A 12960-nucleotide genomic window follows, 5' to 3' on the forward strand; every position below is an offset into this window, starting at 1 on the left:
TATTATATTATATTATTATATATTTTATAGGTATTTATAAGATACTTATTTTTTTTCTTAGGTTACTTATAATATACCTAAATTACCTATATAATAAAATAGGTAGCCCGCGAATAACCTAAGAAAAACTTGGATACCCACGGGTGCCCACGGGTACCCGTTTTTACACTCTACCCATTTGCATGGCCTTGGCCGCATGCCGCCAGACCTGCCCTCGTCAGTGCATAAACATCCAGGTTACAGGGCTTTTCATCCTATTTTAATACAAGCAAGGCAGAAAACAAATGATACAGAGGAAGCCAAGAGAGTCACTACCATGGGTGCTCTAGAGAGTTGAAAGCAGAACCAAAAACTGTCCAACTTACAGGAGCATAATTTCCACCAACTTTGAAGTAACCAACACCTTTGGGGGCTGCACGATCAAAGTCTTCGCACACGACACCCTTGATGCCTCCGCCAATCCCATGGTATGGGACGGCCGGATGGCAGTATACGGCAAAAATGGTCTCCTCGCAAGGCCCCAAGAGTAGTCCATCGCTGCTGCCAAAGAGGACGGGTCGAATATACAAGAAGCCTTGTGAATCTTCCGGTGGCACATACTCCCCATTGGAAGCTACAGCCATACGAATACACTCAAGGAAGAGCTCTTCTGGGGGCGGCGGGAGGCAGACAGCCGCAGCGGAGCCTGCCATTCGTTTCGCGTGAAACTCTGGCCGAAACACAACAATATCGGATGGCGTGCGAAAAGCTTTGAGACCCTCGTAACATTGTTGACCGTAGTTTAGCGCTGGTGAGATGCCAGAAATGGCGATTTTGGGGTCGGTTACCAGTGTAGGCGCAGTCCACTGCTTGGTTGACTGGTAAAACCGTGCCTCTACGTGCCCATTAAGAGGCAAGTGGTCGGTGAGCTGCAGTTTAGCCCAATCTACAGGTCATGGTTCGTTATGGACTGCTTCTTCGGAATAGTACCGTTCAATCTCAGGCCAGAACTTACCAATATCTGAGTTGGGTGCGGGAATAGCCATATTGAGATACTCGGGGGCCAGGTGTTGAATTTGCGAACTGCTAAAGCTACTGGTGTTTTCGACAGTCCGGAACTGTCCAATTCACCTCGTTCATAAAGGGAACAGGAATAATTTAAAATAAGATAGATTCGCAGGCGTAAATTTTCTTTCCGGTATAAGGAAGACCGCGACTTGATGTCCATATCTATGCTCGTATTCATCGGAATACACATGCTATTCTGCATGTTTTCTTTTTCCCCATTACGGCAATTTTGTCAACTGTCATCCCAAGGCTTTATTGTTGAGTACCCAAACCGCGCAGATGATTCGCGTTGTGTAGTCAACCCTGCAAGTACTAGTAATCACAAGCCTAGTCGCATAGTAATCGACCTTCAACTTCAGTGGAACGCATATTTAACACAGAGGCATCACGACGAAAATCAATCTGCCAGATTATTGCCTGAGTTAAAGTGACTGGTAATGAGTTGCCTCTGCCCCAACTTTTAAAGGAGAATAAATGAAGGCCCTAGTTAACAAGCACCCTCTCTGAGTTATCAAGCACCCCCATTGTGGCTGGGCCCCTTCAGGTGCCGGTGCCGGAATTTACTAGTAATTAGTAACATTGAAGGCAATTTGGACAGGCCGGCCTCACAGTCACCACTAACGCCGCTTGCAGCGCACCACACACCCACCACACCACCACAACACCAAAATAACAGGCCACAAATAACGCACGATATCTGAAGAAGCCGCCGAGGCTCGAGCCGACCGTAAAAATCATCAAAATCGTTAACAACCGCCGCCTTTAATAGCACCCACAGCTATTAAAGTATCACGATCAACTTCAACAGCTATTAGCCTTAGAGCTGTTGATCGAGACGATTCATACGAGCCGGGCACCGAGGGCCCTCGAGCTTACATGCGTTTTGCAGCCGCAATTGAGGACCGTGACGATATCAATGAAAATGACGGAATTACGGCCTCAACACCACAAAATTCATCGCTAAAAGCCTCACAGCGTCCTTTTACAGAGTCATAATGGGGTAGTCAGGATGCCTCGTTTATTTGGGATGATGATATTACGCCTGAATTTAAAGGTAAAATGGATCAGGTCTTTGAAGAAATGACACAACAGGCAGCTACGATGGATGATATTATGTGACAGCCGGTGCCGACGATAGAAATCTCTGAATAGCTTCATTTAAATAGATTAATTCAAGTGATTTTTTACAAAGGCGCGACCGTACAGATAACCTTTACGTTATCCCCATACAAAAATCTATGTGGGCCCGGTATCGGGTGTCCCAGCCACAGCAAGCCACAATGGGGGTGCTTGATAACTCAGAGAGGATGCTTGTTAATCGGACCCTAAATGAAATGAGAAATACGACCAGGGTATGCAGATTCAAGTTGATGACGTTCATGCTGTTGTATTCTGAAAACCGTCAAAACCATTCGACTCTTTTCCTTGCGCATAGTTGTTAGGTGTATAGATAAACTCTATATTTACTCATATCTCGTGTAGTAAGGGAGGTTTCCTGCTGTCGTAATTACTTGCTATGGATATCATTCTCAATTTCTATTCTTATTCGTGGTGGGATCAGAGATCTCGAGTAGTTAGGACAGGCAGGTGTACCCATTGATTCAACCAGTTCTGAATACGATAGTTTCCAAAATTTACAAAGCCACACTGCTCAAATTCTCTCTAGCAGTTTTTTTGTACAAGATTGTCGTCGTTGGGAGGTTTTATGTGAGGGACCGCGGAAGAGAGCTACAGCGAGGTTACAAGAGCTCGTGATGCAACTGACAAGTTGTATTGTAAGAGAGCTAAAAGAAGTGAAGAGCTTGATCATGTGTATAAGGAAAAAAGGCTAGCTAGAGAGTGCTAGCGTAGCAAAAGTAATGTTAAAATAGGTTACTTATTACGAGTATAAATTATGTACTTGTACCTTAATAAGGGTAAGCTTTTAATTATATGTCAACGCCAAAGGCCCCTTTCAATGGAAAAAGGCTGCTATTCATCGGGGACCCCGATAAGCCCCAAAACGCCTCAAATAGCTGCTTTCCGATTGTACGAAAAGCTTCAAAAGAAGGCTCGCGCCACCACCCCATTGAAGCCGGACCTTCAATAGCTGGATACCGTAGAACCCCTCAAATTGATGGCTTTCTAGGTGACCTGTTAGACGACCTTGATATCTATAAATAAGGGCCTGTTTTCCGTACCTAGATAGCTTCAATCCCAAGGACAATTCCACTCTTCAATTTGCTTCCATAGCTGTTAACGTGATATTATAAGTAAGTACTTATAAAGATAAGTATACTTATAAAAAGAGTATATATAATTTTCTCTTTCATAATTAAATATAAACTTATATATATATATTATCGTGATAATTAGTGCCTCTTATAATGTGACAAGCAATATGGTGTCTCACATTTTAGCACCCAGTCATAGTGTAAGAGAAACGGCAAAAATTGGCTCAATGACTATGCCGAAATTGCCCGCATGGTATTATCTTCAATTCACACAATCTATAATGGAAAGACACTCACGCTTGAATCAAGGACATTTTGTATCTGTATTACTACATTTAGTCTCTAGGCGACAGCAATATTAAGCACTGTGTAGTGTTAAATCGGTTGGATTCGCCTGAGGTGGCATAGATCATACGACATGAGATGGGGTGTCTATCCACGGAGGGGAAAAGTCCCCGCTATGTATTATTGCTTACTATGCAATTCTACGACCATGAAACCTAGGCCCTGTCATGCATGAGGCTGGATACACGCAGTTAGAAAACGTGGCCTGCGGGTCAAAGATCTATACAGGCACATATCTCAATTATTTCCCGGAATACAACTTCCGAAATACAGACTGCGTTAAGAATCAGGAATTGCAATCGATACGATGTTGATCGTAGTTCTCCTCCCAGCCGTTGTGGCTACCTGGGTAGGCATCAGGTTTGATATAAGCGTCCGAAAGTGACAGATGTCCTAATTCTTGTGTGCAGGTTCTTGCGAGGGCGCTGTACTTGGTATACGTCCACCCACTTGCTATATACCCCGGGCCGCTTTTAGCCAAGCTCACAGACATATATTACGCGTACTATGCTTGGCGAGGTGATATTCATTTGAAAATATGGGAGGATCATCAAAAATACGGTAAGTGCTTCCTGGTAACTTCCTGCATTGGTAGCTGCAGTTGGTAACTAGTATTCTGGTCAATAGGTGACTTCGTCCGATATGGCCCAAACTTGGTCTTGGTTTGTTCAGCAGCAGGACTCCAAGACATATATGGGGTTGGCTCATCTTCAAGTGTTATAAAGAGCAAGCACTACGTACCATTAGAACACAAGACGCCCAGTTCGTTCACGTCACGCGATAGGAAAGACCATTTACGCAGACGACGTATAGTTTCTCAGACAGTGTCTGAGAAGGCACAGAGAGGCTACGAAGACCGCATTAAAGTACACGTGAACAAACTTTGCGATATATTGTATCAGGAAACTCTTGCGGCTGGCCAATGGAGTGCCTCTTTGGATATGGGCCGTTGGTGCAATTGGTTGACGTTTGACGTCATGTCTGACGTTGTGTTCAGTGCGTATTACAATCTGCTCGGCTCTGAACGATTTCGATATGTCCCTGAGGCTATTTCCAAGTCCAATGTACGCATGTCGGTCCTAGTCATTATTCCCTGGCTTTCTTCGTTTAACATGGACCGCTACTTCTTCCGTGACGCCATCATTGCGCGTTACCGCTTCTTAAAATTCGTGGTGCGTTGCGTGCGGGAACGCATCCAGCGAGGGACAAAGCTGGAGCTCAGCGGCATTCAACTCGACGAACAGGAGCCTAGCCCAGACGCCATTGAAGGAGGAACTGGTGGCGATGTGTTCGAGGCACTGTCTTCAGCTCGAGACTCCAAGACAGGAAGGAGTTTTGGGCAAGAGGAGCTGGCATCCGAGAGCGTCACCCTCATCGTGGCTGGGTCAGAGACGTCGTCAACTGCCATTGCATCTGTCCTTTTCTATTTGGCTGACAACAAATTCGTATACGATCGACTGGCAGCGGGGGTGCGCGCAAGTTCCGAAGCAGCCTTCCAATCGTGCATATATCTGCGCGCTTGTATAGATGAGGCAATGCGCATGTCACCGCCAAACGGTGCCGTGCTCGGTCGAGAGGTAGTCGCTCCAAATAGCCTCCTCGTGGACGGAAGCCGCATAGGAGCCGGTTGCAATACTGGTGTGGGCATTTACGCGATACATCATGATGGTCGCTGCTACGCTGATCCGTTTGTCTACCGACCAGAGCGTTGGATCGAGGACGATGGCTCCGGCGACAGCATCGAGCGAGCCCGTGCCGCCTTCAATCCGTTCTCACTCGGAACGCGGTCTTGTGTTGGTAAAAGCCTTGCTTACCATGAAATTGCCATCACCATTGGGACCATCCTCCGCCGAGGAGACTTTCGTTTTGCTGCAGGAGAGTTGGGACGGATTGGTCGAGGCAAGCAAGGAGCAGCAGCAAGCTGCCGAGGTAGACAACCTGAGAATGAGTATCAGCTGCGTGAACACATTGCAGGACAGAAAAATGGTCCCTGGCTCGAGTTTCTGCCCCTGAGTCGCTAACGGCCCGTTCCTCGCAAATTCATGTTGGCACTGGTTTCGCGAGTGCGCTTTTCAGCTTTACAGGAAGATATAACAATGTCGTGGATAATCTGGACTCTGGGACAGTTTACTCAATCTGAAACAGTCAGGTAATGGTAAAGAAATCTCGAGTTTATCGTGAAAAGTGTTTCATGTACAGCTGGTTTAGTTAGTCGAACTAATGTGTATGGACTGTGTTCTTGTACAATTCATCTTAGTGGTGCGAGGAGTCACTCCACGGCCTGCTTCATTGCTGAATTCTGGAATCTTCCACGGCGGGGCCATGCTGATAGATTACGTCTGGATCTGGAAATATGTAAACTTGGTATGATAAGATTACCTTGAAGTGTACTGTATCGAGGTAGAGGAATCTTCATTCAGGGCCAGGCTTCCCCGCAACGCCCTTCAAATCGTTGTAAAGCGTACGAAAAGCACTTTCTCTCCGCAATAATGTGACTGGATCTCCCCATTCTACTATGGAGCCGGCATCCATGACTGCAACGCGGTCAAACTCCCGGATTGTATCCAGACGATGTGCAACAGCGATGATAGTATAGCTTTTAAAGCGCTCTTGGATAATGTGCTGTATGAGTGCCTCCGTCTCACTGTCAACGGCAGCCGTTGCCTCGTCCAAGACAAGAATAGAAGAGCGCCGCACCATCGCCCGCGCTAGACACATCAGTTGACGCTGACCATGTGAGAGTAGATCCTGCGGTAATTTCCCATCCAAACCACCGACCTCGTCAGTGCAGAGCATTTCCCACAGCCCAACTTTCTCGAGCGCCTGTATGATATTCGCGTCGTCATTATCACCAATAGGGTCAATGTTGAAACGAACTGTTCCAGGAAAGATATACGCATCTTGCGGTAGGGCGATCAGTCGCTCTCGTACTTGCTGCCGCGGAATTGTTGATATATCAACGCCATCGACATGAATGGAACCGTCGTCTAGTTCTAAAAGGCGAAAAAGACAAGCTATCAAAGAACTCTTGCCACTTCCGCTGCGACCACAAATGCCTATATGTTGACCAGGCTCGATGGTAAGTGAAACGCCTTTAAGGACGGGCCCAGAGTCCTTTCCATATGAGGCCATTACGTTACGGTATGCCACAGATCCAAACTGGGGCCAACTCTCAGAGACGGTCTCTCGCTCGGGGGGAAGGTTCTCGCATCCGACGGTGGAAACAAATGACTTGACTCGGGTTATAGCACCTGCTGATGTTTCGAGCATAGTCCAGTGAATGATGAGTTGTTTCAGACCAGCGCTGAAGCCAACAATGCTAACCAGAGCCAAACCTAGTAATCCGACATCCAGTCCTCGTGCCTGCACAGCAATAGTGGCGAGAACTATGGCTATACCACCAACCATAAGGTCCAGGACAAGACTAAGCCATCTCTGAACGCTTAACAAGAGGTAAAAAGGCCTTTGTACAATGTCAATAAGTTCATTGTTACGCTCGATAAAGTACCGATCCCATTTGTATGCCCTGAGTATGACCAGGCCCCCCAGAGTTTCAAGGAAGTGCGCGAGGAGGATAGACCTTGATTCAATGTCGAGCAGCCTTAATGTGCGCGACGTTCGCAGGTAGAAACTCTGGAGGACATAAACAGCCAGGACACAGAAAAAAAGTGCGGCTCCGACGTATTTGCCAGTAGCGGCGATAAAGATGGCTCGCGCAATGAGAACAAATATCATAACCACCGTGTTGATCAATGACAAAGGAAGATCCATGTCAATAAGCTCCATATCCTGATTGAATCGGTTGGTAATAGAGCCAGTATCCGAGGTGTAAAATAGAGACATTGGAGCATTCATTACGGTAGAAAGGAGGCGTTTGTGTAGAGTCAGCGCAACGCGAGGAGCTAGGCCGGTGATGAGGAACCTAATACACAATAAATCAGCAAATATTCGTCTTCGTATAGTACGGCCCTTTTACAACTTACCCGGCAGCAGATCCAAGACTAACAACAGTCAGAACGCCAAGAAGAAGATATATACCCCAGTAATAAGCAGCGTTTGTGTTTGGATACTGCATGTTGTCTGCTGCCCACCACTTCAGCCACACCTGTGGGAATGTGGAGAAGAATGCAAACATGGCACAAATTACAACAAATATTGACCATCTGACCCATCCAAAGCACTCAATATAATACTTGTACGTATCCAGATCGCTAATGGAAGCATCAGCGGCATTGACTTCCGGGAGTGCTTTGGAGAGAGCTTCCCGAACAGCCTCAGTTGGGAGGCATAATCCGCTGCTTTGCATACTATCATCTTGTCGATCCTGTATTTGAAGGTTTGACACGTATCCTTCGGAGCTTGATAACTCATCATAGGTTCCCAGTTGAGCGACGGTACCATCTGAACCGAGTGCTACGATCAGATCTGCTTCGGCTAAGCGATGAGCAGAATTAGTAGCGAGAACTGCAGTCATTTCATGACGACGTAGCAGTCCGGATTTGGAGAAGACCGATGCAAACACCAACTTTTCAGTTGTGGCGTCAAGCCCACTGAGGACATCATCCATTATCACCATTTGCTTGCGAGAGTACAAGGCTCTAGCAAGAGTAAGACGCATTTGTTGTCCGCCGCTGAGACTGATACCATTACTCCCTACAAGCATGTTGTCGCCTTGTGGGAATTGACTTATGTCCTGAGAAAGAGCACAGGCATTCAACACGGTGGAATACCAGTCTGGATCAAGGGGTAGAGATCCAAGAATATTCTTCTGGAGGGTAGCATTAATAATCCAAGATGACTGCGTACAGAAGGCGGCATCTGGAAAGGCTGATATTATGGAACCAGTTGAGATGAGTGTTTCGCCCAATAATGTATGAAGGAGGGTAGATTTGCCACTACCAACAGGGCCAACAACCATTGTCAGTTTGCCAAGAGGAATGTCGAAGTTCAGATCATGCAAGATGAAAGGTCGATGATCCTTCCATCGGGCGGAAACATGCTGAACTCTTATTGCAACTGCGCTTTCTCGGGGTTCTTGGGGAGTGGCCAACCGTGTCGTTTCGGTAAGTTCCTCCAGCTCGTAAGTTTTATTGGACCGCGCCTCTTTCTTCTCGTGGTGAGACAAGCTTTTGGCATTGTCATTAACAAGAGTTTCATTCAGGGAACCTGCTCTGCTGGAACTTGTTTTCGGCATAAATGATTTCGATTGAATGGAATCTCGATGATAGAACTGGCTGAAGATCCTGTTGTCAATACGCATGTCGGTGTTCAAATATTGCTGAATTCTTTGGAAGCATCCAACGGCACCCATAACGCCACCTAGGCCTTCCACAAAAAGCGACATGGGAGCAATCATAAGCTGCAAGAGAGTTAGCGTCGTTATGGCCTTGGTGACATCCAAGATGCTGTAACCCATGTACCGCTGTAACAAGATGTAGATACCGAAGGCGCCGACCGGAGATAGAGCAATACTCAAGTAAGAAATAGAAACTATCTTGAGCAACACGAGTCTGTACCCAAATGAAATCTGAACCTCCTGTTCACGAATATTGGTGATTGTTTTACCCAGTTTATCAGCAAGTCCAGTCATCTTAACGGCTTTCATGACGTTGAGCATCGACGCCGTGGCTGCCAAGCGAATCTGGATAGAGTCGAGCCAGGCCTTCTGGGCTACCGGAGCGCCAGAGGCCACCACGGCCCCCGAAGCAGCACAGATAATGACGGTGCCAGCAGGTCCCACGAGAGCGAGACCAAGTTGTGCGTGTAACAACCATAGAACAAGGCCAACTTCAATGGGCGACGCCCATAGCTCATGCATAGTCCTAAAGCCCGTCACGATCCTCTCCACATCAGCACTCATCAATGTGACAGAGTCGGCGTCTTGTAAAGAAGTCGAGCGAATTCTGAGAGTGTGGCGATAAATGACATCGATGAGGTCGGCTCGCATTTTGGCGATGAGTTGGAGAGTCCAGTGCTGGGTCAGAGCCGTTGATACGGCAATACCAGTGTATACGATGGCATACGAGATGATGAGGCCGGTGCCAAATGCTGGTCGTTCTGTCAACTCCGGAGTTTGAATGTAGGATACTAAGCGCTCGATGAGAAAGGGTTGTGAAAATGTAAGCCCAGTCTGACAGGCACGAGGTATCAATCCCTTCAGCAGGAGAGCTTTGTTATGTAGCATACAAGCTAACAGCAGCGCCCTAGGTCGCTTTTTGAACTTGCCTAGAGACGCGATCAAAAATTTCCAGTCAAAATTTAGAACCATGATTGGCATTCTGCTTCAAAAGGCCACTTACAGGCACCCCAGCGATAATAAAAGCTTTCGAATTCCTCGCCTGTTCGCAAGTTCTGATCCACATCGTCCAGCGATTTTAGCTCAAGTTCTCGTCTATATCCTCTAAGGAGGACTGGATTGATCCACCAGGCAAACCATTGGTTAAATTCGCTAGCGATCGACTCTGGCGGTAGCTTCTGGTACTCTGGAAGCAAAATGTTGTGCTTCTCTATTGACTCAAGCAACAGTAGGAGTGTCTTCAGTCCGACGGCGACACCAAACGCTATGGCTGTAGACTCTCCCTCCACAAGTGCCCATAATGTCCGGCAGCGAGCAACATCAAAGACCAAGGTCAAACCAAGATACGGAATGATAACAGTGGATGGGCGAGCGCTTCGCAAATGATGCAAATGCGACAGCAATGCCAAACCGAGACCCAGAACGGGGACCAGTGTATTGGCGGCGATAGATGCTCTAGTCTTTGGACTATGTGGATGCACACTCAATCCCAATAGCACGAAATACGAAACTTCCAAGGCAGCCCATGTTGCCTATAATTCAGTTAGTGTCTTACACTTTTGTTCCACGCTTGGCTATTGCGAGGTCGAAGATCTCTTACCAGCTTTACACTATGAGACCATGTCCGCGCAACTTTGGTACTGCACTCGAGCTTATCAGCGACGAGAAACGGCAGTAGCAACAGTACTATTGTCGCGGGAATAATTGTGAGGACTGTCTCTTCAAATAATAGCGTGAAGTCAAACCCTCCATAACAGTCGGCAGCAGGACCGAATTGGTTCTCTGTTTCAATGGAGCACTTTGCCATGGCGACGACAATGCTGGCGCGGCCTAAATGAAACTTAAACGAGCCATCCGCCCAAGCTTTTGTCCTTTGCCCTCAACAAGCTGCTTCCAGATCCAAGTTGCGCGGCACAGGGAGGAATGCGATTGGACTTACGACACCTGATGAGTCATGGCGCATGCAGGTCGTAAGTTACCAGGGGACCCAAAGCCTGCGAATCAGCAATAGAGCAGTGGCTGTTGTCTGTGCATTGTGAGTAGGACCAACAACTCTGGTGGGGATATTGCGTATGTACGCGGAGCCTATATTGGCTGGAGGACGGAGTATTCGAAATGGAAACGGCTGACGAGACGGCAAGGCTTACTATGCCCGGTATATCGACTTCGCCGTTGACATAGTAACCAACCAGGGTCAGCTTGGTACCGTACGTATTGTAACTACGCTACTCCGTACTTCGTACCGTGGATTAGGTAGGTAGGCAGGCCGCGAATTGACCCAGCCTTCTTCACAGCCAACTTTCACGTTCAACCTCACTTGAACGCGATGGCAGTCTCACTCTCGGCCACGTTCACAACGCCCGACGAGACAGGCGCTCCACCCCGTGAAGTGAACATTGATCAGTAAAACATCTGGCATTGTAAAGAACCAGACATTTCTTGACCGCCCAACTATGGCAGGGCCCGCTGAAAAGAATATGCAGGCACTGGGGTCATCTCACGCTGCTGCAAAACTTCTGCTTCGGTACCACAAAACTACTGTTCGTCCACACAATAATACGATGCGAGAAAGAAATATTTGTGCCACAATGAGTTCATGAACCATACCGTGGCCCCACGACAAGAATATGTGTTTTCATAATTACACATTTTCCCAACCAAAATCTTCCGAGCACGTCCTCCTTCTCACCACTAAACGTTTGTGACAGATCATCTAGCGCCGCCAAATGCTGGGCATGATCTAGCCCCCTTCGCCGTTCTCTTTCCGTGTGCCGCCAGTCCCACGATGCCTCAGTTTCCTCGTCTGTTCTCCTTTCCGAGTCTTGTGCAACAGGTTTCGCTAGCGGAGTTTCGTTATCATCACCACTACTTGTCCAACCACCAGGACGAGGTGGCAGTAGGCCGCTCGCATCCAACACCACGGCAGGGTGGATTGTCAATCGACCGATTTTGAATACCAACTTGGTTATGAAAGTAGCAAGTACTATGTCATCTCTGTTTCTTGAGAGAACTTGGGCACCACCACAGGCGAGGCCAGAACCATCACTGCCTGGTCCAGGCAGATTGTCCGCTCCCTTGGCGACAAAATAGGTGGCAAGATAGAGCCATTTTCGATCCCAACTCAGTACACGCGTCCACATCTCGTATGTTCCACATGCTTTGAGCTCTCTCTTGTAGCTGGTCTGCACAGCACCAACGACGATCTTCACACCCCCTCGCGCAAGTTGACCAGGCGTGGAGGGATCCATGACGAGTCTGGTGGCTCTATTATTCCATAGACTGTGGATGGCCGGAGAAAGGAGATGTAGCATATGGGTACGGGATACATCAAGATCGCTGAAGAACGTAGCATTCGACTTGTGAAGATTGTAGTCAACCTCGAGCAGCGGCTCATGGGACTGGCTGACTACATGGCGGAACAGTTTCTCGGGACCATGACTATGTAATGTGTTGGCAAAAAGGTGGCTGACAAGAGCAGAAATTACGTGAACCTAATTATAGATCCAAGTTAGCTGGGTTCGGGTCGAAATCGGCAGAGCTGCTGTCATATGAATGCTGTTCTTACACTCCACCCGAATGGCAATCCTTTCCAGTTCGTCGCGATAAGAAGCAGGGCAATGAACCGACTAGGGCTTCCCAGGTTGCTGCCAACCCAATGGATAAACGAAAAGCGTTTGCTCCGCGTGTAGTAGCCCAAAGGAAGTGATAATATAACAAAGAGAAGAGATGGCAGCCATGCGCGGAGTCGAAAGCGTGTGCCTCGCTGTGGGTTTGGTTCCGGTTCTGCCATTTAATGTGTGTCGAAGTGGACGGCTTGCGGTATGAAGTATCAGTGCAGTTTTCGAGGCAGGTTCGAAGAAGGCGTAAAAGACAAAGCGGTCCACGTTTCTATTAGGGAAGACCAAATTGCCATGTCCGGTGTTGAAGCGATAATGTCAAGTCAACCAGGCCAATGTCTTCCATGAGCCAGATGAACATGGGGGCGACATACTGACTACAGAAGATCGTCGTGTAGTAATTGTTATCACAACCAGACTGTCACCTTACTGTAAAGCCACC

General features: G+C 47.6%; 4 protein-coding genes across 4 annotated transcripts; 1 reads left to right on the forward strand and 3 right to left on the reverse strand.

Annotated features, from left to right (window-relative positions):
- Nucleotides 1-311: 311 nt before the first annotated feature.
- On the reverse strand, nt 312-1025 carry J3458_011624 (uncharacterized protein; the record flags this gene model as incomplete). The annotated part of the gene is made up of 2 exons (XM_066119903.1): nt 312-925; nt 995-1025. 2 exons carry the CDS (start codon nt 1023-1025, stop codon nt 312-314), a joined length of 645 nt encoding a protein of 214 aa, XP_065975021.1.
- A 3465-nt stretch (nt 1026-4490) lies between these two features.
- On the reverse strand, nt 4491-10708 carry J3458_011626 (uncharacterized protein; the record flags this gene model as incomplete). The annotated part of the gene is made up of 4 exons (XM_066119904.1): nt 4491-7527; nt 7589-9830; nt 9905-10433; nt 10502-10708. The coding sequence occupies 4 exons, from the start codon at nt 10706-10708 to the stop codon at nt 6018-6020; spliced, it is 4488 nt and encodes a 1495-aa protein (XP_065975022.1). The 3' UTR covers nt 4491-6017.
- J3458_011625 (uncharacterized protein) lies at nt 4583-5626 on the forward strand (the record flags this gene model as incomplete). The annotated part of the gene is made up of 1 exon (XM_007809660.2): nt 4583-5626. The coding sequence occupies one exon, from the start codon at nt 4583-4585 to the stop codon at nt 5624-5626; it is 1044 nt and encodes a 347-aa protein (XP_007807851.2).
- Nucleotides 10709-11495: 787 nt separating the features above from the next.
- Nucleotides 11496-12149, reverse strand: J3458_011627 (uncharacterized protein; the record flags this gene model as incomplete). Its single annotated transcript, XM_066119905.1, has 1 exon — nt 11496-12149. The coding sequence occupies one exon, from the start codon at nt 12147-12149 to the stop codon at nt 11496-11498; it is 654 nt and encodes a 217-aa protein (XP_065975023.1).
- Between the last annotated feature and the right edge of the window lie 811 nt (nt 12150-12960).

Source organism: Metarhizium acridum (assembly GCF_019434415.1).
Source record: "Metarhizium acridum strain ARSEF 324 chromosome Unknown scaffold_234, whole genome shotgun sequence".
NCBI classification, from domain to species: domain Eukaryota; kingdom Fungi; phylum Ascomycota; class Sordariomycetes; order Hypocreales; family Clavicipitaceae; genus Metarhizium; species Metarhizium acridum.